The 24,701-nt window shown below is 51.6% G+C and overlaps 1 protein-coding gene across 2 annotated transcripts in view; it reads right to left on the bottom strand.

Moving 5' to 3' along the window:
* Window positions 1–476: 476 nt before the first annotated feature.
* The window catches only part of Cmip (c-Maf inducing protein), a 198,383-nt gene continuing 174,158 nt past the window's right edge, over window positions 477–24,701 (bottom strand). Inside the window, exons 10-21 of one of the 2 annotated variants that reach the window (XM_027410780.2) lie at window positions 21,335–21,688; window positions 15,874–15,939; window positions 14,253–14,279; window positions 13,873–13,921; window positions 12,708–12,815; window positions 10,169–10,285; window positions 9,221–9,361; window positions 8,578–8,625; window positions 7,324–7,470; window positions 6,617–6,722; window positions 5,462–5,532; window positions 477–2,489 (exon numbers count right to left, since the gene is read on the bottom strand). In XM_027410780.2, the coding sequence (XP_027266581.1) occupies window positions 2,436–2,489; window positions 5,462–5,532; window positions 6,617–6,722; window positions 7,324–7,470; window positions 8,578–8,625; window positions 9,221–9,361; window positions 10,169–10,285; window positions 12,708–12,815; window positions 13,873–13,921; window positions 14,253–14,279; window positions 15,874–15,939; window positions 21,335–21,688 (1,288 nt within the window). In that variant the 3' untranslated portion in view covers window positions 477–2,435. The remainder of the gene's footprint in view (window positions 2,490–5,461; window positions 5,533–6,616; window positions 6,723–7,323; window positions 7,471–8,577; window positions 8,626–9,220; window positions 9,362–10,168; window positions 10,286–12,707; window positions 12,816–13,872; window positions 13,922–14,252; window positions 14,280–15,873; window positions 15,940–21,334; window positions 21,689–24,701) is intronic. The other variant, XM_027410781.2, reaches the window with a different exon arrangement.

Below are 24,701 nucleotides of genomic sequence, written 5' to 3'. Positions count from 1 at the left end.
AACAGATCTTCCTGCTTCCGCTTTGAGCCATGGGATTACAGGTGTGTGACAACATGCTTGTCGATCATCTCTCGTCTCATTTCAGACAAATTTGCTTATTCCCAGGAGACACCCCTGGGAAGAAGCAATAGATGGCCAGGTGCTGGCCTACAGCCTACTAGGACCCTCTGGAGAGTGGCAGGGTCCTGGGTGTTTCAAATAGGATTTTACAGAGGGTAGTGACGTTGCCCTGGCAAAGTTAAGTGGTAGGGCTGGTTGTACCAATGGGTGAGAGTGGTACTAGTAGGCACTGGTCAGGGACTCTGTTTTTCAGACCTCACACTAAGTGGGATGGGCTGGTCCTGTGTGATGACTTAGGCCCCACGGTCAAGCACCCAGAGTGAGAAGCCAGTCTTCAGGTGTCCTGGCCCTGAATGGGACCTTTCCCCACTTCCCCCCTCCCATCCCCCCCCCCACTACACAGCAAGGCCAGCCTCTGATGAGTCACTTACAGTTTATTTTTGCCTGAAAGTATTTCACATCTCTTTGTACACAGCTACGTGACAGTATTTATTATTAACCATCAAGAAAAGCAACAGTGCAGGGGATGGGGTGGGATGTCTTCATTCTTTTTTTTTTTTTAAATCTTTTTGAAAATTTTTTCCTTTTTTTTCTTTTTTCTTTTTATTTCATTTATTTATTTTTCTGCTTCTGCTTCTGTCTGCACCAGGGTGCTATGAAGCACGGAACCGGGGTTGGAGTTGGGGAAGAAAGCAACAACAGAAATCAACAGAGAAACGAACACAAAACAGAACTCACTCCACACACACACAGGCACACGCACAAAAGAAAACCTGCCACGGAAAGTGAATTAAGACTGAGACTGAAACCCAAAGTCTCTGTTTTTTTTGTTTGTTTGTGTTTTTGTTTTTTTGTGTGTGGTTTTTTTTTTCTTTTTTAAAAAAATGAGGGCATAGTTGGGGGGGGGGTAATAAAGTCTACCTGGCAAAGTATAAAACAACTAAAGCATGGTTTCCATCGAATAAGATTAAATAGATATAAAACAATTAACATCGACTGGTGGGTTTGGTTTGGAGGTGCCAGGGAGGGGAAATATTTGTGCTAAACAAACAGAAAAAGGGAAGAGAGGGGACCCCAAAAGAATTGTCAAAGGGCTGTTCTGTACAGTGAGGGCTTGGCAAGAAAAAGCCAACTGTTTGTAAAAAGAAATGATGTTGGTCTGCCTCAGGGCACGTGGATGAGGGGATGCCGCAGTGAACACATTAGTGGAGAGGAGATATGGACAGTCGGGTCGGGCTGGCTGGGTGACATAGCTCTTCTCTCCCAAGAGACCATGCAAAGAGGTGGGCATGGGGCATGCGTGAGGGAACCACAGGGTGGGGAGGCTACAGGTCGCAAGTCTCAGTAGGGGACAGGAACAGCTAAAGAGGGGTGGGGATGGCAGCAGGACCTCGGAGGACCAACTTTTCTATGGGGTATACAGGGAGGAAGGGTCAGGACCCTTCCAGATTTACAGAAGCAGCAGAGGGGAGGAGTGAGCTACAATATGGAGACACTGTCTCCTTCCTCCTCCCCCCCTGCTTAACCCCCACCCACAAGGAAGCTGGAAACAACTGGAAATAATACAGGGTAGCAGGTGGGCAGACTGACGGGGACAGCATTAGCATACAGAGTCCGTTAAGAAAAAAGCAATTAATTTTCCAAAGGTCTTTTTTTTTTTGTTTTTCTCTGTTGTTTTGTTTGTTTGTTTCCTTTAAAAAACCAAAACCAAAACCACTAGCACTAACCCGACAGCTGACTGGTCCAGACAGTACTACACGCCAGGGGGCAGGCGGGGAGGGAGGGCTGGTCAAAGACTTCATAAATAAGAGCGGGTCCCAGACCCGCAATTTGTCAACATTTCTTAAATAGGTGCGTTATTTAAATCTTATGTACAACAAGAACCACTTTGCATAGCGATGGTGGGGACACAGGACGATGGGGTGACATGACTGGGTATTCTTGTCCCAATGGTAGGGGCGATATCTCGGCTCGGTGCACCTCCAGGAAGAAAAGGCATCCTCCTTCTGGCCCGAGTCGAGTCGATGGCATCAGGCTGGATGAATGCCCCCACACATGGCATCACACAACAAAGGCAAAGAAAATCCACACAGGGATCCCCACCCACCCCTCCCCTGCCCTCCCTACCCGCTGTTCCTCCTCTTGTTGCCACCAAGGCCGCTTTTGATCAAGGTCAAAGGTTCCAATATGAAGCTCTAAGAATTAGGCGGGGCTGGGCGTGCTGAGGATCCCCGCCCCTCCCCCTCCGCCCCCCAAGACTCCCCCATCTATCCTGCAGCCAGGTGCTGGGGCCACCCCAGGACCCACTGCTCTACGGCTATTAGTCAAGAGTCGTTTTTTTTTTTGTGCGACACCATCCTGTGCACACGGGGGCTTCACCAGGCTTCCGTGTAGCGGACATCCACCTCCTTCAGATTAGGAAGTTTGGCCTGTGGGTGATAAGAAGGTACCTGGTCAAATACCAACCAGTCATTCCCCTCAGCAACCATGGGGTAGACAGCCTGATCCTCAGGGCCTGGTGTGTGTGTGGTGTCCCACCACCCACACCCCCTCAATTGTGAGGCTGTGGGCTTTAAAGGCTCTGGAAGGGGCTGGTGACCTTGAAGAGATCACAGGGCAGGTGGCCTCAGAGACATTCTACAGTGGTTGCAGAAAACACAGGACTCTGTGGAATCACAGTTGCTGTGTGAGACTGGACTACACATCTGGCATCCTGAGGCTTGTTTTCTCATGACTGCAGCTAAACTGAGCCCTGTCCTTGGCATCCAGGTGACATTAAGGATTAACCGTGACCTTCTCGGAGAGCCCCGAGCATCTTGTAGTAGACTATATATTCCTAGGTCCCTCCCCAATGTTAAATGAGAACGGGCAGAGTGGGGGAGAGACAGGGAAGCACCAGAAACTGTCCTGGACTCTTACTCCTGGATTCCTCTGCCCTTAAACTGATACTTTTATTAAATTTATTTATTTGAGACAGAGTCTCGAAGTCCAGGCTGGCCTCAAACAGCTATGAAACTAAAGGTGGCCTCCTACTTCTAATCCTTCTGCCTTCAGCTCCGAGTGATGGAATTACAAGCACGCATTACTTCATCTGGTCTCTATGGAACTGGGCATGAACACAGGCCTTTGTGCACACCAGGCAAGTGCTCGAGCAACTGAGAACATCTGCAGTCCAACCCACTTGTAAGATCCGTCTCAGCCCCTGCCCTCTGTTCCTGCTGCCAGACTATTCTCTCAACAGCTGGCTTTTGCCTTCTCTGTACAGAGGCATCTGTCTCATTAATGGTCTCCTTCCTGTCCTTACTTCCTGCCGTCCTAACACCACTCACACCCACCAGCCCCATTCAGTAGCACTCGCACTTCCGTGCACACCTATACACACGCAGCATACAAAGGTAGCCTGCTCATTGCCTCTGTCCTGTACCCAACAATTTTAATGGCTTCCCCTGACCAAGCACAAGTTACAAGCTGGGGGCTTGTGGTCATCGGTATAAAGCTGGGGAAACATCTTCAAGCCATGCTTTTCAGTCTAGGAGGCGGCTGTACAGAAAAATAAAGATGTCTAGGTTCTTTTGAAAAAAAAAAAAAAAAAAAAAAACAGGAAGATGGGCCAGACTACATATTGAACCATGTGGGTTTTCCTGTCTGGCATTTATTGCAAACATCCTTCTTCAAAAGTCAGGTAGTTCCCAGGTGCCCCAGAAGAGGAAACATGGAGGCTGGTCAAAAACTAGCATCATTGGGTTGGTACCATAGCCCTCCGGGGTGTAAAAAATAAGTAAGGGGCTAGTTAGATGGCCCAGCAAGTAAAGGCATTTGCTGTACAAGCCTAGTGACCTGAGTTTGATCCCTGGAACTCACAGAAAGGTGAAAGAGAGAAATCACTACACATAATTGTCATGACCAGCACGCACGCGCGCGCGCGCACGCGCGCACACACACACACACACACACACACACACACACACACACACACACACACACGCCCCAATAGAGTAATATTTTTTTTAGAAAAGATACTAGGGGCTAGAGGGATGGCTCAGTGACTGCTGCTCCTCCAGAGACCGGAGTTTGGTTCTTACTACCCATGTCAGGTGGCTCACAACCACCTGTTACTCTAGCTCCAGGGGATCTGATGCCTTCTGAATGCACCCACACATATGTGACTTTCTCTCTCTATCCCCTCTCTCAAAATGAAAAGAAAAATGTGATTTTTCCTCCTAAGCAGCCACTCCTACTCCCCTCTTCCATTTGATTTCACTGGCGCTGTGGCTTTGGAGAACTGAGGCGCAGGACACTGTGAGGGCTCTACTTCTCACACTGCAACGTGCACACGTGCCCCCCAGTATGCTTGTAAGCATGTGTGCAAATGCGCAGCTGGCACGTTCAAGTCCTGGAGGCCACATCTCTTTCAAGCCTGACCAATGCTGAGAGCACTGGTCTTCGGAGGCGTCCTGAGTGTCTGGCTTCATAGTTGAACCCTTTTCGCTCTCACTGACTGTCCTCCCCGTTGACTCCTAAGTTCTGTGCCTTCTGGGACTCATGACCTTTCTGGTCACACATCATGGCAGCTGCTGTTTGGCCTTTGTTCCCTGCCTGGATCAAAGAGCAAGCCCAGCTGTGGGAAGGCCACAGAGGGTGATTGCTAGTGGTTGGAGGGCCACCAGGAGACCCTGGCAAAGGAGGGCCCTGACCAAGGGTTCCAGGGGACCCTCTAACAGTGGCTTCCAGGATGTGGAGGTGTCTCTGGGACCTAAAGCTGGAAGTGCTGAAGGCCTTGCCTCCACCTCTCTAAGAAGTTTTCCCATGTGTTCTGATGGATGAAATGTCCCAGCTGCCACACTCAGAGCCTCCTCCTCTCCCTGCCCAGTTGCAGGCCAGGAGGACCTGCAGCAACCCTGGCCTGCTTCTGCCCTGGCTCCTGCTCCCACAACTAGGTGTTTTAAAGTAGGACCTGGAACCCCACCAAGAGCACCACGGGTATTCTGAAAAAAAAAAAAAAAATCCAGTCTTCGTGTGACCCAATGAGGACTTATATCAGCGCTCCCACTATCTCACTCCAGCTGTGCTTGCTATGGCCAGGGCCTGCCTGCCTTCTCTGCATACACCTTCCTCTCACCTGGGACACCCCAGGCTTCCTCTTATCCTTTGAATTCAACATATGTGGCCTCCTCTTGGAAGGGATGGTCCTTGGTTTCCCCATGCCATACAGAACCCTGACTGGCTTCCTTTGTCACTCTTCCCTTACTCCTACCCATCTTTGTCTATTCCTGGTGTGCCAGTCCTTGTGCTGGAGAAGCAGCTCTAAGGATGGCCAGGCAGGGGAAGGAGGTATGTAGCCCAGGATCAGACAGCGGAGGGGGGGGGGGCAGGGAGGGGAGGGTCAGCAGGGAGGGCTTACCTTCAGATCTTCGTAGGTGTCAGCCGAGAGCTTGGTGCTGTTCATATTTAAACTGCAAAGACTCTTCATGGCTGGATAAGAATAGACAGACAGACTGAGACCACATGAAAAACTATGGCAGGATGGGGACACTAAAACTGCAGGCCACTCTCAGTGTGGATGGGCAAGGGAGCTGAGATGGTAGTGGGTTCAGTCATCGTGACCACCAGGTAGTCCATTTCATACTCTGGGGTTCAGAGCTGGGTCTTTTTTTGGGACCTCTGTCCTCTCCCCTTCAGATCTAGCCCCACCTCTGGGGATCCTGAATGCTCCCTAGCATTGCTGACTCACATTTCTGACTTTTGGTCTCAAGAGCCATACGGTGCTTGCTGGAGACGTATCCAAATGCTTTTGTTGGGATGCCGAGGGGGAGGGGCAGACCAGTGGGGGTTCCCCACTGTGAATCAGATCCAAGCACCCATGTGTGACTCCTGCAGGAATATCCTGCAGGGAGCTGCTCAAACATCACTCCTTTTCCCCACCTCAGAGCTCCCGCCATCCACAACTGGTACCCAAGCTTGGTAGTAGTGCCACAGCCACTTGTGTGATCTACTGTTACTCTCTGCCACCTCCTGAGGCCTGTTTGGTCGTTTCACAGATGAGTCATGAGGCCTCTTATCTAAGGTAGCAAGTTAGAAAACAGGGAAACACAGCATGCAGATTCCCAGGCTGTGCCCCCTTGTTCAGAGCTCTGTGGAACCAGTGTCCTAGCCCCTTCCCCGGGCTCCTGTTACTAAATGCTTCTCAATCTGGACAGGCCCAGGAATGCCTGGGGACCCAGCAGCACAGAGGCAGTGTTTCTGAGCAGCTGCCGAGTCTGGAGCTGCAGCTGCCGAGGCTGGAGCTGCTGTGACACCAGTGGCAATGGTGCCCTAGAAAACTTTATGGTGTTTTACAGTGGATGGATGGAAGGCACAGGCCAATCTCACAAACTTCCCCCCTTTCCTCTACATTTCTAGCTCCCTGAGGGCAGGGACACCCCTCTGTGTGTTCCCAGCACCTTGCCTGTGCCAGCGTGCAATAGTCTGCTACAAACTGGTTATTAATGAACTGCTTGCTTCCTTCTCAGGGTGTCCAGCTAGGGGTCAGCCCACCTGCCACAGACTGGGTACTCACAGCTGAGGGCCAGCAGGCCAGCGTCGGTGACTGGGGTCTCACACAGGTTCAGCACCTGGAGCATAGTGAGGTGTTCCGACAGGAGCCGCAGGCCGGCGTCTCCAAACTGTGGGGCACATGGGTTTTTAGACTCTCTAGGCCCAGGGGAGGGGACCCTAAGGCTGGGCAAGAGTGGGAGGTGATGGGATCTAGCTATGAGGCCATGCCCTCTTCTCAGAGTCACACATCCCTTTGTCTCAAGTTCATATCTAGTTTCTGACTGGGACATATGCCAAGCAAGGGCCTCTATGAGAGTCTGAACCCAGGGGCTGAAGCCAGAAGGCAGCACTTGGGTGGCCTTTCCAAGAGACAGAAGAGCCTGTGTACCTCAAAGGGTTAGGCCAGTGGGACCACACTGAGACCCAGCAGGCTCCAAGAGAATACTCATGTACTTCTTTCTCCCTGACAGGCCAGAGAGACCCAAGGTGAACTCTCAGCCCTGTGTTTCCCAGCTTAGAGGTCTGTGCAGGGTTTGCCCTGGGCTTCAGTGTTCCCAACTGGGAAATGGGCCGACAAGTGGCATGAGGTTCCCAACCGCCTCCTGTCTGGGGGAATGGGTTAGGGTTATGCGTGCAGAGCCAGTGGCTGAGCCCATGAGATCTGGGCAAAAAGATGTAGTATGGGGGGTGAGGAAGAGGATGGGGTGTGGGGTGTGGGCGGGGCGGCACCTGCGTGGACCACAGATTGAGCTGCTTGAGGGAAGGCAGTTTGATGAGGTGCTCGGCGCAGGCACTGGTGACGTTGGTGAAGGCCAAGCTGAGGTTCTCCAGGTTTCCAAAGGAGCCAGAGCTCAGCAGGCGGGCCAGGTCCGCATCCTGCAGTGGGTAGCATGATGCTCAGGGCAGGCTGGGGCATCTATCATGTGGGCCTCATGCCCTCTCCCCTTGCCTTGTCTGCAGCCAACACTGTCTCTGACCACACCGAGGGCCTCGTGTCCCCGGGAGCCGAAGGGTGGTGGCTCGGCCTGTGGTGTGACTCACAGCTTGAGTCACGGCCGGGCTGCAACCAAGGCCAGCCCCCTCCCAAGCAGAGCGTGCACATGCACACGTGTGCTGTGCCTGTGTATGTGTGAGCGTGCAGATGCATGCACACCCCCTGGCCAGCAGCTCCTGTGGGGTTTCCATGTGAACAGCCAGTTGCCACCCTCAGTCCCAAGCCAGCAGAGGGCCACACATGCTGCATGCCCTGGACTGAGGGTCTTGTCTTTGACTTTTAGCTGTCCCCTGAATTACAGCTAATGCCCCAGCCTCCTTTGCAGCTAATTGTGGCCCGAATATGGACAATGAGATTTAAATGGAACGTCTAAGACGAATCTCTAAGGGAAGGGCGGGCTGTACCCTGCCACTTCCTCCTTCCTTGCTGGCTGGGATGGAGCCACAGTGGCTGGTGCCTGGGCAGGCTTCCTGGTCCATGAGCAGGAAGCCATGCCTTGAGGACAGTGGGGTAGCAGGAAATTAGATCCCCAAAGACTTTGGAAAATGGGAAAACGTTGTGTAGATCTCATAGGGTTGTAAAAGTCAAACAGACTAACAGTCCAGTGCCTATTAGCTATTGTTACCATGGTTACTAGCAAGGCTTCGGCAATACTGCTGATGTCACCAGCAACCTTTTGTCTTTTTTGAGGTGCCGGAGACTGAACTTGGAGCCTCCACAAATGCTAAACTGGTACTCTACCCGTGAACTGCAACCCCAGCATCAGGATCAAAAACAAGCTTTAGCATAACATCTTAATTCTGCTTGGTTTTCGTTTCTTTCCCTTCAGTCCACTTACCTCCTAGAAGAGTTGGCCCAACTCCCTTCCCATGGTCAAACCTTCTCTCCCCTCCTGGTCAAACCTCATCCCAGCAGCTGGCCAGTTCACCTCCCTGCTCTGCCCATCTTGTCCCACCCCACCCCACGCCTGCAGACTAAAAGCTACTTACCGTGGACTTGGAGGGCAGTGTTAGCCTGGTGGGCCCGCCTTTCCTTTGCTGCAATAGAAAGGAGACCAGTTAAGTCATACATCCCCTCTGCCACCAGCCTCATGAAGCCGTGGCTACTTTCTTGGGCAAGAAGGCACCATGGTGGCCACAGCACAGGCAGCTTATGGCATATGTGACAACCAAGAAATAGTGGAAGAGGAAAAAGGGAAGGTACTCTGATTGGAAGGGACATCACCCACCCAGTTCTTGTTGGGGTAAGTGGCACCACTTCCACCAAAAGTCCTGGCAAATGATACAGAGAGTTTACACCAGATGTCTCATGGTAAGGACCTGGGCTGTGCACACCTTTTGTCAAGAGCCATAGTGGGGAGGGAGGATGGCTCCAGGGAAAAGAACAGCCCGATGGGCCTGTGTGTGCACGTGTGTAGATAGCCTCTCAGCTAGGACTGGGTATGACAATGACTCCCGGGCCCCTGCAATGAATGGAAGTGGGTTGTGTGACTTCAGCCCACCTGCTTTACCTGGGTCCATCTAGAATCATGTGAGTAGTACAGGGAACATTCCCAAACTCTTTGGGTGTGGAGGAGCAGTCCCAAGGGGCCATCTCATGCTCTGGGAACAGCGAGCAATGGGGAGGGCTTACCAGCTCCTTCAGCTCCCGCTGCCGGTCGCACAGCTGTTCGTACATGCGTTTGCCCACGTCTGTGCTCTCCAGCGTGGAGATGATCTGCAGTTGGGTGTCGTTGTTGTCGATGATGTTGTATTCCAGCATCAAGCACAGGATCTGCCAGGAGTCATGGGGGTGTGTCAGGGAGTGGCCTGCCACAGGACCCTGGCATATGCTGTTCCCAAAATTTGGAGTACTCTGCCTTTGACCCCATGTTACCGTCTCAATCCTACCTCCGGGAAAATTTAAGCTTTTTCCAACAGGTCAGTAGATTCCTTCCTGTTCCTCCCTGTAAGGTGGAATCCTATTCACACCCCTTGACTGATGGGCAGCTTGGTGACTGCTTTTAGAGGGTAGAATGTGGCAAGGTGATGCCTTCCAATTCTGACAGCTATTATAAAATCCCGTTGCTCATGGGACAGGTGCTCTGGGAGTGTCTGGCTCTGGGGGACACTTCGTAGAGTATCAGGGAAAAGGGGACCAACGAGGAACAGTTAGAAGTGGCACGAGGGCCCTGGGCTTGTGCTCTTGATAACTGAGCAGTGACCCTGAAGTCACACAAAGCAGAGAGAAGCTGGGGCTGCCTCAGTCCTCCGGTCAGAGAAAAAAGCCTTCCGAAGGACCCCATGGGTGACAACCCCAGAGACCCCAATGGAGAACAGCTCAGGCGGGCCTGCCTACACCTTGGTCTGTTAATGGTTCTGGACTTCATGCACAGACAGTTGCTATGTAGTAATAGGCAATCAGAACAGAAACTTGTAGACAGCTGTGACCAACATGATGGATCCCAACTGGAATGAACCAGCAGCAGTCTGAGATAGGCAGCCACACACACAGTCAAGAGGCTACAACCACACCTGCCTTGCCCACACTGCTGGCTCCTCACACAGATCCCGTGTGAGGCCACCTGTGCCAGGGCCTCACCTCCGCCATGGTCTGGTTCCCTCTCAGTGCCAGGAGCATGCAGGGGCCCAGCTTGTTTTCTGCCAGTGAGAGCAGAAACTTTTTGGTCTTGTAACAGGAGCCCATGAGGATGTGCACCTGGGAAGCAAGAAGACTCGGATGAAGCAACCAGAATACTGTTGCAGTGCTGTGACCCTCAGGGCCAGCCCCCTGTGGACAGGGACAGGTGGGAAACCAGAAGATGGTGACCCTCCCTGTTTGTGCCAACAGCCTGGTCTCCAGTGACCACCAGACCATCCCTGTGGACAGTGACTGAGGACATGTTGAGCAACACTGGACAAACGTGAGACTACACTGGGGCAGAGTGCAGGCAACAGGTACAGTCACCCAGACAGGTGAGACAGGGGCCACTGGAGCTGACCAGGGGAGCAGAGAGTTAGCATGGAAGGGCACAGAGATGAAACTGGTGGGCAACATGTTCCAGAGACGGGCGGTACTGATGGTAGCAGAGCTGTGTACCCGAATGTTGGGGTGTTCCTGCACAGGATGGTAACACTCAAGTTCTAGTTTACTATAGAAAAAGAGGAGCCTCCCGCCCCCGGCTCCCTTTGGGTGATGCTGGTATTTGATCTTGCGAATTTCTAGCATTGAGGGTACCAGAGAGAAATTTCCAGGCAGTCCTAGCTAGGTGGGGGAACAACAGGTCTGACTCATGTGGCAGCTGGGCTGTTCTGTGTGCCCTGCTTTCTCTGTGATACCAAAAGATGTTTTGAGAGATCACCCACTCAGCAAAGCCTGCTCCCTCCTGAGATACGTTGGAGGGGATGCTGCTGTGTTTACAGGTAAGAGCAAAGGTGTCCCCAACCTGTCATCAGAGGTGAGGGAGACCAAATACCCTGCAACTTCATATAATAGCAAAGGCCTTCTGGAAACGGCAGCCTAATCCAGGGACCACTTCTCACCATGTGTCTCCATGGAAACAACACATTTCTATCCCCTAGGCTGCCTGCTTCCTTCCCTGTCTATATATTCTTCTGCCCCATCATTAACAACTCTGGCATACAAATGGAATCACTTGGGCGGGAGCTGACTCCCTGTGCCTTCTCTCACATTGAGTCTCCGCATGAAGGGGTGGGGGAGACACCAAGCATTGCCATGGTGAAGCTGTGACATCAGAGGAAGCCAGAGAAGTGATGGTAAGGGAGACGTGGCACAAGCAGGCAGCTGGGTATGATTCTAGGTACATGGGATACTCAGAAAGCAGGTCCAGGGCAGCAGGCCAGGGGTTTTGAGCAGATTCATAAGAAAAAGGACCTAAAAATAAACCCCTTGAGGTGATGTCTAAGAGGACACGCCTGTTTATCGTCATTGCACAGATCTCTTACAAACTCACGGTGGTAACTGTTTACCCTACAAACCAGTCTCTTGTAGAGACAAGAATAACCTGAGCCAAGCGGGGGTCTCAGAGTCCTGGTGGCTCTGTGGGTATCTCATGCCTGCCACTACACACAACTGCTATGATGCTCTGGGGAAGTCTCTCTTGTTTTATCATATGAGGAAGCTGGAGCCCAGACAAGCCAGTCAGAATGCAAGGTCAACTGGTGAAAAACTGGGTAGTGACCTAAGGCCCAGGACTAGCTGATGCTTGCATTTTCTTTATGTCACATGACCCCAGAAGAATGTGTTGTATGTGAATGGAGTTGGGTGTGTCAGGGAACAGAGTGGCTGAGGTCACTGTCACTTGGGCAGACCTTCTGTCCTGGGGAAAGAGGAGTCTGTGTCCCTTTGCTACAGAAGAAGCTACTACCTCTAGACAGTAGGTTGGCCTACAAAGAGCTTGCAAACAGGTCCTGTCAAGCAAGCCACTGAACCTCTCTGGGCCTTTGTTCCAGCCCACGTGTGATTCTGTGACACTGGTTCTGAAACTGTGGGTCATGACCCCTTAGGGAGTTGTTGAATGACCTTTTCATGGGGGTGAGGTGCACATATCAGACATTTAGATTATGATTCATGACAGCAGCAAAATTACAGTTATGAAGTAGCAACAAAACAATTTTATGGGTGGGGGTCACCACAACATGAAGAACTGTATTACAGGGTCGCAGCATTAGGAGGGCTAAGAACCACTGCTCTATGGTAAGAAAGTACCAGAAGCCATGTGAATGCAGTTACTGATTCAGTGACCTCAAGCCCCTCATTACGAGGACTGACTGAGCAGGTGGCACTGCAGTACCTTGTGGCACGCTGCATCTGTCCCTTGCACAGAAAATCACCATGACAACCAAGCGTGATCTTGGACCCTCAGCTGCCTGGACTGTAAAATGAAGGGACAGTGAAGGTCCTCACTCCCCAGAGCAGGTGACAGGCTGGGTGCATCAGGCTCTTGGCTCAGGTAAGCAGGAATGAGTGACATTCCCCCTTTGGTCACCTCCCTCTTCATGGCTGGCACTGTGCTGGCCAGAAGACTGGCAGGCAGGCCACACAGTCGGCTGGCTGCTATGCAACTCAGGATGGAACAGCCCAATGCCCACCAGCAGCTTCCTGTGGGGACCCCATGTACCATGCTGGCAAACAGCTCCCCATCATCATCGCAGGCCACCCCTCCAGGGCTGTAGAGCTGGAACCAGCCATCCTTGCCGGCCCGCACGCTCAGCAGGCACGAGTGGACCTGTGGGTAGAGGGCAAACACATCATCAGCTCCAAACAGACTCAGGTACAAAGGAAATGTGAATGGTATTGACAACCAGGCAGTCAGGAAGTGCACAAGCTTCCGTCAGCTCCACAACCACTGGTCTGGCCTTCTACTAAGTTCCACGGGCCTCTGGGGAGCACATAGGCGCCTCTACACTGTGGAAGTCCAGCCATGTGCACTCGGCTTCTTAGGACAGCCACAAGGCCTATCTAGCTGGGAAAAGCTCTAAGGAAGAGAAGGCTGTGGCCTCCCAGGGCAGAACAGTCCCAAACAGGCCCTGTCTCTGTATCTTTGTGTGTTTCTCTCTGGGTGGGCCCCTTCCTCTTCTGCTTGGGTCTCTGCTGTCTATGTGCCTAAAGGTCTCTCTTGCTCTCTGTCCCTCCCTGTCTGGGGTTTATTAGTAACCCTCAGGCTTGGGATGTTTTGCCTTCTGCCCCATTCCTCACCTTTCCTGTGTGGGCAGTCCTCCCTCTAGGCCTGTCCTAGCAATCTCAGAGCTCTCTCCAACCCCGAGATTCTCTTCTGGGAGGGCTCGCCTTCACCTCCTTATCTGTTTATCAGTCTTTCTCTACTGAAGGGTCTCTGTCTAGAGTGGGGACAATGTTAGGGCACAAAGAACAATCCTTTGGTCCCTTCCCAGAGCACATGGGTACATGTGTGTTCACGTTTGGGAGGGATTTCCACATGCCTCCTGCCTACTCCCCAGAAGCAGGTTGTGAGTAGGGGCTGATCATTAACTTGAGGTGAGAGTCAATGCTACGAGTCATTGGTGCACAGATACATCTACCACAGACCCACAAACAGAAAGCAAAGACAGTGAGTCTCCACGTGGCATGGAGACACTGGCTGCCAGCCTCTGGTTAGCCAAAGTGACAGTCCAAGGTCACACCTGGTTGCTTGCAACAAGGCCGGGAGCCTGCAAAATTTGTACTAAGGATCCAATGACAAGATGCCCTCTGCAAGGAGAACTAGGAGGCTCACAAACAATTTTCCTACTATAGAAAAAAAAAAGGAAAAAAAGAAAAAGGCTTACTTCCTGTCTTGGATCCTCTGCAAACCTCTGAATCACATACTTCAGCTCCCTGGAAGGAAGAGGATGGGTTATTTGCAGGCTTGAGTGGACATGGCAGGGCAGGGGGTGAGGAGGTGGGGTGGTGGTGGTTGGAGAGGGATGGAGGGGAGTCCAGGAGCAGGTGGGAGTAGACAAGGCAAGGCACATGAGGCATTTCCTAGCAGGGATTGGAAGTGTGTCACAGGAGACTGCAGGAGGAGCCTCTGCAGCCTCCCAAAGTGTATGTGGCCCAAAGAATGGGCAGGAGGAGGCCAGCGGTGGCAAGGCTGTGTTGGTGAGGCACGCAGAGCAGGGGCACTTGCAGCAGGAGAAGGCGGGGTGGGTGCCTCTGGCATACTCACTTGGTGAACTTCTCATGTGCGAGAGCTCTGTACCAAAACCAGAGAGACAGGCAGTTAGAGGCCTTCAAAGTGCAACGATCACATTTCCTACCGGGGCATCTAGACTTCAGCTCTGATTAGAAGAATGGCGGATATCTTGTCCCCCCTTTGACAAGGTGAGGATCACAGTAACACGAATAGGCTGAGCCCCCAGTGTCCCCAAAGCCAACAAACACCAGGCCCACATCAGCCAACTGCAGAGGCGCTAACTGGGTGCATGAACGTGAAGGCACACGTGGGCTCCAGGGACCCAGGTGTGTTTGTTAATTGTTCCACAATTAAGGCAAGGCTGCACTAATTACCAGCGCACATTGCCAGGCAATCAGGGACCATTCTTCCAAGTGAATTGCATCATGGGCCACTGTCAAGCGGGTCCCAGGGCCTGTGGGGACAGCTGCTGCAGCCAATGATGCCACAGACAGAGGAGGCTCTGAGGAGTCAGATTTCTCCGGTCTCCATTCTTGGGGGCCCTGAGGGAACTAGCCAGGCCAGCAAATGGGGCAATTACTAGGTGTAATGTCCCCCTCCAAGGAGCTGCATTCATAAACACAGGCTCACTAATGGGCTCTGCAGAGAGCCCCCAGTGCCTCCCAAGGCCCAGCAGCTTCTAATCTGTCAAAACAGGCCTGCAGGCATGTGAGGCCTGTGGCTCAGCTGAAGCTCTGTGCGGGCTGTGACCCACCACACAACTGTTTCCCATGATGCATTCCATGTTAGTATGAGGGTGGGTGAAAGAGAGACAAAGAGTCCATTTCTGGCCACATTCAGAGTGTGGTGTGAGCTAATGGCCATTAAGGTGGAGAAAGTGCAGTTAGCCTTCCCCTGCACAGCGTAGAAATGGTTCTCCATATGTATTTTCTTTTCCTTTTTGGTGCTGGAGAGTGACCCCAGGGCTCCGAGCATGCTAAGTGCTCTCCAGCCTTCCATCCCTTCTTTTGCAGATGGGGTTTTGCTGTGTATCTCAGGCTAGCCTGCAACTGTAATTACAGCAATGGTTCTCAACCTAGGGGTCACAACCCCATTAGGATGAATGACCCTTTCACAGGGAATGCATATTAGATATCCCACATATCAGATACATACATAGTAGCAAAATTACAGTTATGAAAAACTAATTTTACGGTGGGGGGGTCACCACAACAACCTGCAGAACTGTATTAAAGGGTCTCAGCATTAGGAAGGTTGAGAACCACTGATTTACAGGCATGTGCTGCCATGCCTAGCACAGTAGTATATTAACTGTCAATTTTTACTGTTCCCCAGGGAGGCAGGGTAGTATTGTTCTCACCTGGTGCATAATTAAAAACTGTTAAAGTGACTATAGGCTAGGTATGGTGGAGATGGCTCTGACCTCTTCTGAATTTAATAAGTCCCTCCCTATGTTGCTGCCACGAAGCCCGAGACTGCTCCTACCACATTCTCGGTGTTTCAGACAGACCCCCAAAGCCAGGTTACATCTCCATGTCTCGGCTGTGGGTCTCAGCACCTCCCTGCTCCCCTGAATACTGTGAGTCTCTTGAAGTGACACTATTCCCTCTCTGGCAGTTTTCCTCCCATTTGGACAGGGCATGGTAGGGCTTACTCTTTGGGGAATGGAATGGGTTGAAGCAAGCTGGCCAGAGATGGTCTCCAGTCATCATAGTCGGACCTAGAATGAGAGAGGAAGCTGGTGAGGGGTGGTTGCAGGGAGAGGTTTTTTCCACATGTCATCCTGAGTGGACCATAAGATAGGAAGTGTCTGGTGTTATCACACAACATGGATTCTGCCACACCTACTTCTTAAACGTGTCCACAGCACAGCATGAATCAACAAAGAACATATCTACCTTGCTCAGAACTGGGGCTTTCTGTCTCAGCTCACTGGCCTTTTGAGCCATGGCCGAGGGTGAGGGACTGTTCTAGGTCTTCAATCCCTAAATCCATGTTGATGTCCCAGCTCCTTATACCTCAGAATGTGACATTTGGAGAGACACAGGGCCACTAGGTTGGACCCTGACCCAATCTGACTGACAAATATGTATAGAGAAAAGACCTAAAGGACTCAGAGAAAGGGCACCAGGGCAGGTCAGCCCTGTCCTACCTTCTTCTGGCCTGTGGTGGTGTCACAATAGTACAAGCACACCTCTCATTGCTGACTGACCAGACCCAAAGGGGAGCCTACAGACCGATTCAAGAAAAACCAACCAATCAACCAACCACAGTTTTGGGCATTGCCCTCATCTACCAGAAACGTCTTTCTTTTTAGACAGAGTCTCAAGGCCAGCAAGATGGCTCTGTGGGTAAAGGTACTTTGTCCCCAAGCCCGACAACCCAAGTTCAAATTCAAGCCACAGAATTCATGTGGTAGAAGAAGAGAACTAACCCGTCCCCCATTGTCCCCTGACCCCCACATGTATACACACTAGGTAGCTAAGAGCAAACTGTAGTCTGTTCTCATGGCATGAGGCTCATCTTTTAGAGGCTGGGTGGATGGCTGGCCCTGGGCTCAAAGCCTACTCTTGTTCCTCTTTTATATTCAGAATTCCAGCTTCCTGCCATCACCTCCACTAATGAGCATCCCACATGTTCCCCCTGCCCCTTCTTCTTCCAATCCCATTCAATCATTTGCTTTTGATTTTGAGATAGGGATCTCATGTAGCTCAGGCTAGCCCCGGAACTTGCTATGTAGCTGAGGATGTCCTTAAACTCCTGGACCACCTGTCAAGTGCTGGGATTACAGACATGCTCCACTGTGGGTTGGCTTATGCAGTGGTAAGGGTGGACACCAGGATGCTGTGAAAGCTAGGCAAGCACACTACCAACTGAATCACACCTGGCCAACCAACCCTTCTTGATTTTAACACTGCTGATATCCTGCCCGCCCGTGTGTGTCCTGTCCCCCTACCTGGGCTTTTCATAGAAATGCAGTCTGCTGTTTTTCGGCCCCAGAACAAATGCTTCCTTCTAACAAAGAACAGCTTAGATAACCCTTGGCTCTGGACTATTCCCGCCCTGCCGCCCTCTGAATGAACCCACGATAAAGCCTTCAGGATCCAGATCACACCCTGGAAGGTTCTAAGGAAAGGCCCAGACGAACAACATGAAAAAGAATTGCCAGAAGGGGCTGGCGGTGCTAGATAAGTCTTAACACTGATACGGCTGACATCTAGGCATGCACTGTGCCCTGCACTGGGCTCAGATTTGTTCACTTCATCTCTGCAACACCCACATGAGGAGGGAGAGAGGGAGGGACAGGATGTCTAAGGTTCAGGCAGCAGGAGGTGAGAGGCATGATAGCCTGCTGCACTGTGTGCTGGAGGCCGGTAGGCCTACGGACTGTGCCAACCGAGGGTCTCAGAGCTCAGAGGCCCCAGGGTGCATGCTAGAAGCACCTATTCCCCTTGCTTCCTTCCTGGGTCGGGGGAGGGTGTCATCTGCATATGTAGCCAGCTTGCCTTCCCATGAGATCCCCTCCACCCTTAACTGACTCATGGTCTCCAGCACCTTGGAACGTGACTTCCTATGTAGTGTTCACTGTGTGCCACGTGCTTTCTTCCAAGGCCCTCCTGAGAACCTTCCTGGACAGGTGGGTGCCACTGTCACTGCTTTATAAACACAAATGTTGGAACACAGGCATCTCAGCCTTGGTCTCAAGTCACAGCTGAACCCTGAACCCAGGATCCTGACTCCTGTCTATCTTCTGCCCGCCAGGCAGTCCAGTGCTTCACCAGAAGGTGACCAATTCATACCTGCAGAAGAAGGTTACACTTGTTGGGTCTTTTTCTATTTTTTTTTTTTTTTAAAGTTTTACAGGGGCCAGAGAGATGGCTCAGTGGTTAAGAGCACTGACTGCTCTTCCAGAGGACCCGGGTTCAATTCTGCAGCACCCACATGGCAGTTCACAACTGTCTATAACTCCAAGATCTGACGCCCTCACATAGACATACACGCAGGCAAAACACATATAAAAGAAGTTTTATAAAATAAAATTTGGAAGCTTGGGAGGGAGGGGAATGGCTTAGTAGGTAAGAGTGCTTGCTGTGTAAGCATGAGGTCCTGAGTTTGAAAACACAGCACCCGCCGGGCGTTGGTGGCACACGCCTTTAATCCCAGCACATGGGAGGCAGAGGCAGGCTGATCACTGTGAGTTCGAGGCCAGCCTGGTCTCCAGAGCGAGTGCCAGGATAAGCTCCAAAGCTACACAGAGAAACCCTGTCTTGAAAAAAAAGAAGAAAGAAAGAAAACACGGCACCACATGCCTGCAACTCTAGTGCTGTGGTGGGTAGAATCACTGGGGCTTGCTGCTTGCCACACACATATACTACACACACATATAAAAACAGTAAGGTTTGTTCTGTGTTCTGTGTAGAAAGGCTATTAGAGAACTCAAAGGAGATTTAAACACTCAAATCAGAATGGAGTTGAGGGAGTAGACGTGGGGCTCCTGGGGCTTAGAGACAGGGGCATGGTCCCTCCTCCATCTCAGCTGCCCTTTCTTTCTGAATGGAAGTGTGTCCCACTGCCAAGGTCCCATGGGAGTCCACAGTTTCCTACATTGCACCCCACCACACCCTGCTCTTGATGTCACTACTTTGGGCACCTGGTGCTCCTCACACTCAGAGAGAAAGGGTGGAGGAAACAGCTGGGACCTTTGGCTTCAAGCACAGACCCTGGCTTAGCATAGATATGCAGCAAATTCTTTTTTTTTTCATTTTTTTATTATTTTTAATTACTTATATACTGCAGCAAATTCTTAAAGACTATGAATGCTTACGTGGATGCGTGGGTGGGTGGGTGAATGGGTAGATAGGTGGGTGCAGACCCTGAAAAAGCTCTAGGCTCTCCTTATTGAAGACCCCAGGCCACTCTACCTGGTATTAGCCAACTCAGCCTACTCCAGGCTGGCCCAAAGTAGATCAATCCTGGTGTGTCTTGTGAAAGGACAATTTAAGGTCATTTCTTAAGGGTCTCCACGGGAGGCTTGTGGTAACAGATAAGAATAAGGCACTGCCTGGCTGGCCATACTAACCCATATTCCCTGTGGCCAGTGACATGCCCAGAGTTCTGAGTGTGGCTTTCCTTACCCTCACAATGTCCTGTGAAGTGCTGCTTCAATTTCACACACACCACACCACCTTCCCTTCTTTTTCTCCTTCTATTTTTTTTTTTTTAAGACAAGGTCTGTTTATGTAGGCCAGGCTGTCCTAGAACTCACAGATATCAACCTGCTTGTGCCTCCCAAGAACCGGAACTAAAGGCTTGTGCCACCACACCTGGGTCTATGTTCTCTTCCTTAGCTCTCCTCTGGATGGCACTGCCAAATGTTCACTCTTACCAAGAACCATAGGACACTGGGGAAAATGTCCCATTACTGAAATCTCATAGCAGCCTTCTACAAAGGGGGTAAGACAAGCTAAGGCCTAGGGGAGCCAGGAGCACTGTCTCAGGTTATTCAGCAGATAAAGCCATTTCTATTAAACACTGGCTTCTTGCCACCCACATGCATGCTGAAAGCCACGGTGTTCTTTTCCTAAGTTGTCAAGAAATTAGAAATGTGCCTTACCCTGACTTCCCTGGGACAGGAAACACCACTACACTACAATCACCAGTTGTGATGACTTTCCCACACTGGGTGTCCACCTATGTGTGGTGGTGTCCGCTCTGGACCGGGGCTGCAGCTATCACTTCCCATCCTCACACTACGTTACCAAGGCCTGGCTGAAAGGTTATGCTCAGAGAGGTCATATGACGGGTTCATGCCACAGATTAAGTGGCACCTGGGGGACATGCACCCAGCTCCAGATGACCTAAACCTGCTTTCCCCGACATAAGATACACATTGGAGCCCTCTGAACTGCTGGTGATTATTGAGATCCACAAGTCTGCGGGCCTGGGGACCACAGACCTAAGAGCCAGCTTGGTTTGAGAAAGAGTTTAGAAATACTGGAAACTCTCATGTGACCCTTCCTGGCTTTATCAGACTGTTCCAGGCCCCAGGCATGGCCCCTAACCCCTGACCCATGCCCTAGAACTGCAGCTAGCAGAAGTACTGGTCAAGCAGGTGGAACAGAACACTCATTCATGAATGATTGTAAAGGAGATAACTTCGGTCCGTGGTGGGATGCCTCTCAGTCCTGCATGTTCCCAGGAGAAAGTACCCAGGTGGCAAGAGGCCTGGGGCCCACGGGAAATAGCCCAAGGCAGCCAGCTCTGGCCTGGAAGGCTGCTGCTACGAGTATAGCTCAGACATGAGCCCATCGCCAAGAGCCTGGGAGGCTCACAGTGCTATGGGCTTGGCCAGGAAAGAAACGAGACTCCTCTCCGCCTTACGGAAACCTGGATCTGAGCTCAGTTCTTGAAGCTCTGAATAGATTTTGGAAGCTTTTTCTTTTGGCTGTAGAATCAATAAATTGGGTTGTACCTTCCCTTGGCCTCAGTTGAGGGAACACAGAGAGGCTGGCCCAGATTTTAGCAGGCCCCCTCGTCCTCTCAAGGACAACAGGAAGAACAGACAAGTGATTGCTGCCTCCATATTCTCCCTCAACTATAGGTGCCCAGTACTTATCTGGGAGCACAAAATACCCCAACATGCCTTACCCCCTGTTCTGGTTTACAAGTCAGATGGACAGAATACCCCAATGTGCTCTCCCTGCAATTCTGGTTTACAAGTTACGTGGCTGGAAACCCACCTCTACCCTCTGAACCCTAACTCAACTCAGGTGGCAGCATGACTATACTGAGGACAAACAAATGCTAAATGGCTGGTAACACTGCAGAGTGCTGGAGGACCCCCCACCCTGACTCACAGACATATTTGCTATTTTGTTTGTTTTTGACACAGAGTTTTGCTCAGTAGCTTTTGCTGACCTGGTACTCACTATATATAACCCAGGCTGCCTTTGAACTTGCAGCTATCCTCCTACCTTAATTGGGACACACTTGCCTCTGCAAAGTCTGCACATCTAACTCAAGTGTGCAAACACAGGCTTCTGAGCCACACCCACCCCTACAGGACTCAGGCCAAGCAACCCCTGCCCTCCCCATAGCAGGTTCGGGGTACTCACAGCAGCTTGAGGATCTCCACGTGGCAGCCGAGTGTGCGGCCAGCCTGGGGGCCCAGCTCGATGCTCATGGTGCCGCAGGCTGGGCTCACCATGAGGCAATCGATGAGGTTGGGCTCACTGTCGTTGCCCGTGCTGGCCGTCAGCGCCGGCTTGGCAGTGCTGGTGCGCTCCACCTCCACGTGGACCTCGCTGGAGGCCACGACCACCGACTTGAGCCGTGGCTCAGACAGTGTGGCTTCCTGAGACACCAGGTCTGGGCTGGGGTGCAGCAGGCGCAGAGGTAAGGTGGGCTTTCGGTCACATGGCTGCTGACAGCCGTTCCGGATCTCCTTCAGACTGGGGGAGTTGTCTCGGCTGGAGAAGAAGAGAAACAGCAGGTGTGGGCAGGGGTAAGCCTTGGCAACCAGAAAGCCCAGCATTGAGCAGAGATGAATGAATGTTTACACTTGGGCTGTTGAGGCAGGAGGATGCCTGCAAGTTCAAGGCTACTTTGGGCTACATAATGAGTCCCTGTCTTAGAAAAGGAAGCTGAAAACAAAAGAGCATTGGTGACAGAAGCCCAGATTTCCTGAGTGTTCATGCATCAGTGCTGGGGAGTTGCAGGTTCCCCTAAAATCCCTGTAACAGGGGCATGGAGCTGTTGTGAAGTCTGTTAGGAATGAAAGGTGGAGGCTTGGCTTGGGGTGTACACAGCTCAGTAAGAGGAGCATTGAATCTGGAGTCCAGACCAGTCTGCCTGTCTCCATAACCCTCCACAGCTTAGCATAGTGAGACTCAACAAACACCTGCTGAACAAGTGAACATTCACCTCTATGACAGCCACCTAGCACTGGTGCACCCATACCAATGCCACCTCTCACTGTGACAGTCACCTAGCACTGGTACACACATACCAATGCCACCTCTCACTGTGACAGCCACCTGTACCAATGCCAACCCTCACTGTGACAGCCATGTAATACTGGTACACACAAACCAACGCCACTCCTGAATCTCTCCTGATATGCCTGTGACACTTGAGTAATCCAGTCCTGTCTCCTGAGGTGCAGCTGCCCCACCCACCCTTGATGCCATCATGCCTTTCAGGGACCTTTTATTGCCTGCCCCAACCAGGTGAGAAAACACAGCATCCGCCCTTCTCCTGGGAGCTAACAGCCTACATCCATCGCTCCCAAGACCCACATTCTGGTGAGCCTAGACTCTCCAGGGGTATTTTGGGGCCTCTCCTCTAAATTCTGGCATCTCCAACTGCCTGAAGATATAATGCTTATGCTAGGTGTCATAAGGTGGTGACTGAGGAATTGGGTTTTTGGGGGCACAGTTGCTTAGAAAATGTGAGGCCAAACATTAATGTTTGTAGCTTCTCTGCAGCAGGACTTCTCAGAGCCCCGATCTGATAGAGCCCCTTCCAAAGTTACCCTCAATTCCTGGGACAGTATCCTCAGGCATGGTGACAGTAGTAACAGATTCTGGGGCTGGGGTCCACGTTGCCAGGTACCAGGTTTCACTCAGGTGCTTACAGATACAATCTCCCAGAAGCTCATGACACAGACTCCATGGGGTTAAGTGATCTCTCAATGTCACAGCCCATGAGTCCAAGCAGCCAGATCTGGGGTCAGCCCTCTGCTCTAGGTGCTAAGGTACTACCAACAAAGCTGTCTTCTAAGGCCCCAAGACTGCAGGTTTCTCCTCCAGGAAGTCCCCTTTGATTTCCTCTTCCTGCCACATACATGTTCCCTGCCTGACTCCAAAACCATAGCTTTTTTCTATCCTGGTAGACCTTCCCCTCAACTAGGGAACTTCTGAAACACCCCCAAACTCAAGGAGCTCAGTCATAGGGAGGTTGAACCAAGCAAATGTCAGGGCTTACACATGACTAACCGCAGCACCAGGGATGGCTAGAAACAGTTGCTCACTGGACTGGCAAGATGGTTCAGTAGTTAGGGGGGCTGGTACCTAAGCCTGACAACCGGAGTTCGATCTGTACTTAGGTCTTACATGGTGAAAGGTTAGCATAACTCTTTTAAGTCATTCTCTGGCTACACGAGCCTTCCCACAATAAAGTAAATAAGCAAATACAGAAAAAAAAAAAAAGAAAGAAAGAAAGAAAGAAGAAGAAAGAGCTACTTGTTTTGGTCCCTCTCAAACTTGTCACACGTGTGCCACGTCCCCAAAAAGAAGCAAGCACATGCTCTGGCGTACAGGGCTGGGCCTTGCACTGGCATTCCACGTGGCAGCTCCAGGGCCATGTGCAGAACTTGCGAACAGACTCGGGGAAGGCCTGAATCCATTTTGCACCTGCCACGAGCCAGGGCTGAGCACAGCCCACTGAGGGCGCTCAATAAACACAATTTGGCTTTGCTGGGGGAAAGCAATCACTGGCTTCTGTAAACCTGTGAACTCCGCCGTGGGCGTAAGCTGCATGTGGTCTGTGAGGTGGGGCCTGTGGATCTCCGTGGGCTCAGACCTCATTTGCTCCCCCGAGCTCAGCACTCCAGTTCCTTCTGTTTGCCTCTGCTGGGGTCGAGGAGTGGATTTTCAAGGCCTCTTGGCTTTGCTCGGTGATTTTCCAGACAGCCACGCTAACCTGGGTCAGGCTGTCTGTTCTTTCGAGTGCGGGAACATCGTGTGCTCACCGGGAGTGGTGTGGAGGCCTGGAGGACACTGGGAGGGACTGACCAATGGGCCAAAAGGAAACAACTTGGCAGAACCAGGCCTAGAGGAGGGGGTAGTCATGCCATCAGCTGGGACCCCCAACTCTTGAGGGCTCCCAGAGGCTCAGCTGTGCTCTGCTGGGAGCCAAGGCCAGCCTGTGTGGGAGGAAAAACAACCTATCGTATCCTCCTCACGCCTTCATTGTGAGAGTCCCTCATAACTGAGGTCCTGCAGCCCATCTCTCACCCAGCAGCAGCTGGGGGGTAGTGCTGGAAGGGCAATCTCATGACATCCCTCCCCTACTTAAACTTTCTGTTGACTCACCCATGTTCTCAGAAAATGTAACCCAGGCCCGCTTCCTCTTAAGTGTGTCCTCTGGCTCAGCATCTGTCGCCCGTCAGTCTGCAAACCTTAGGCCCCATAACCATATGCTGAACCTAAATCTATTTTTTTGTTCATGTTATTATTGTGTGTATGAGTGTGTATGGTGGTGGTGCAGCGTGAGCATGTCTGTTCTCATGTGTGTGGGTGCATGTATGTGTGGGGACATGCAGTGGCCAGAGGTCGGTGCTGGGTGTCTTCCTTGAGAGCTTGTTTGGAGGTTCCAGCAGGGAAGCACAGCTACTTGTGTAACCTTGACCAGTCCTCCTCTATACGGGGAAGGTCGTCCTCTTCGACTGAGCACGCAGCTTTAGGAGGGACCCACATGGAG

The sequence above is a fragment of the Cricetulus griseus genome, chromosome 3 (assembly GCF_003668045.3).
Source record: "Cricetulus griseus strain 17A/GY chromosome 3, alternate assembly CriGri-PICRH-1.0, whole genome shotgun sequence".
NCBI lineage: Eukaryota > Metazoa > Chordata > Mammalia > Rodentia > Cricetidae > Cricetulus > Cricetulus griseus.
Note: the sequence above shows the minus strand (reverse complement) of the source record. Positions and strands in the feature narration are given on the sequence as shown.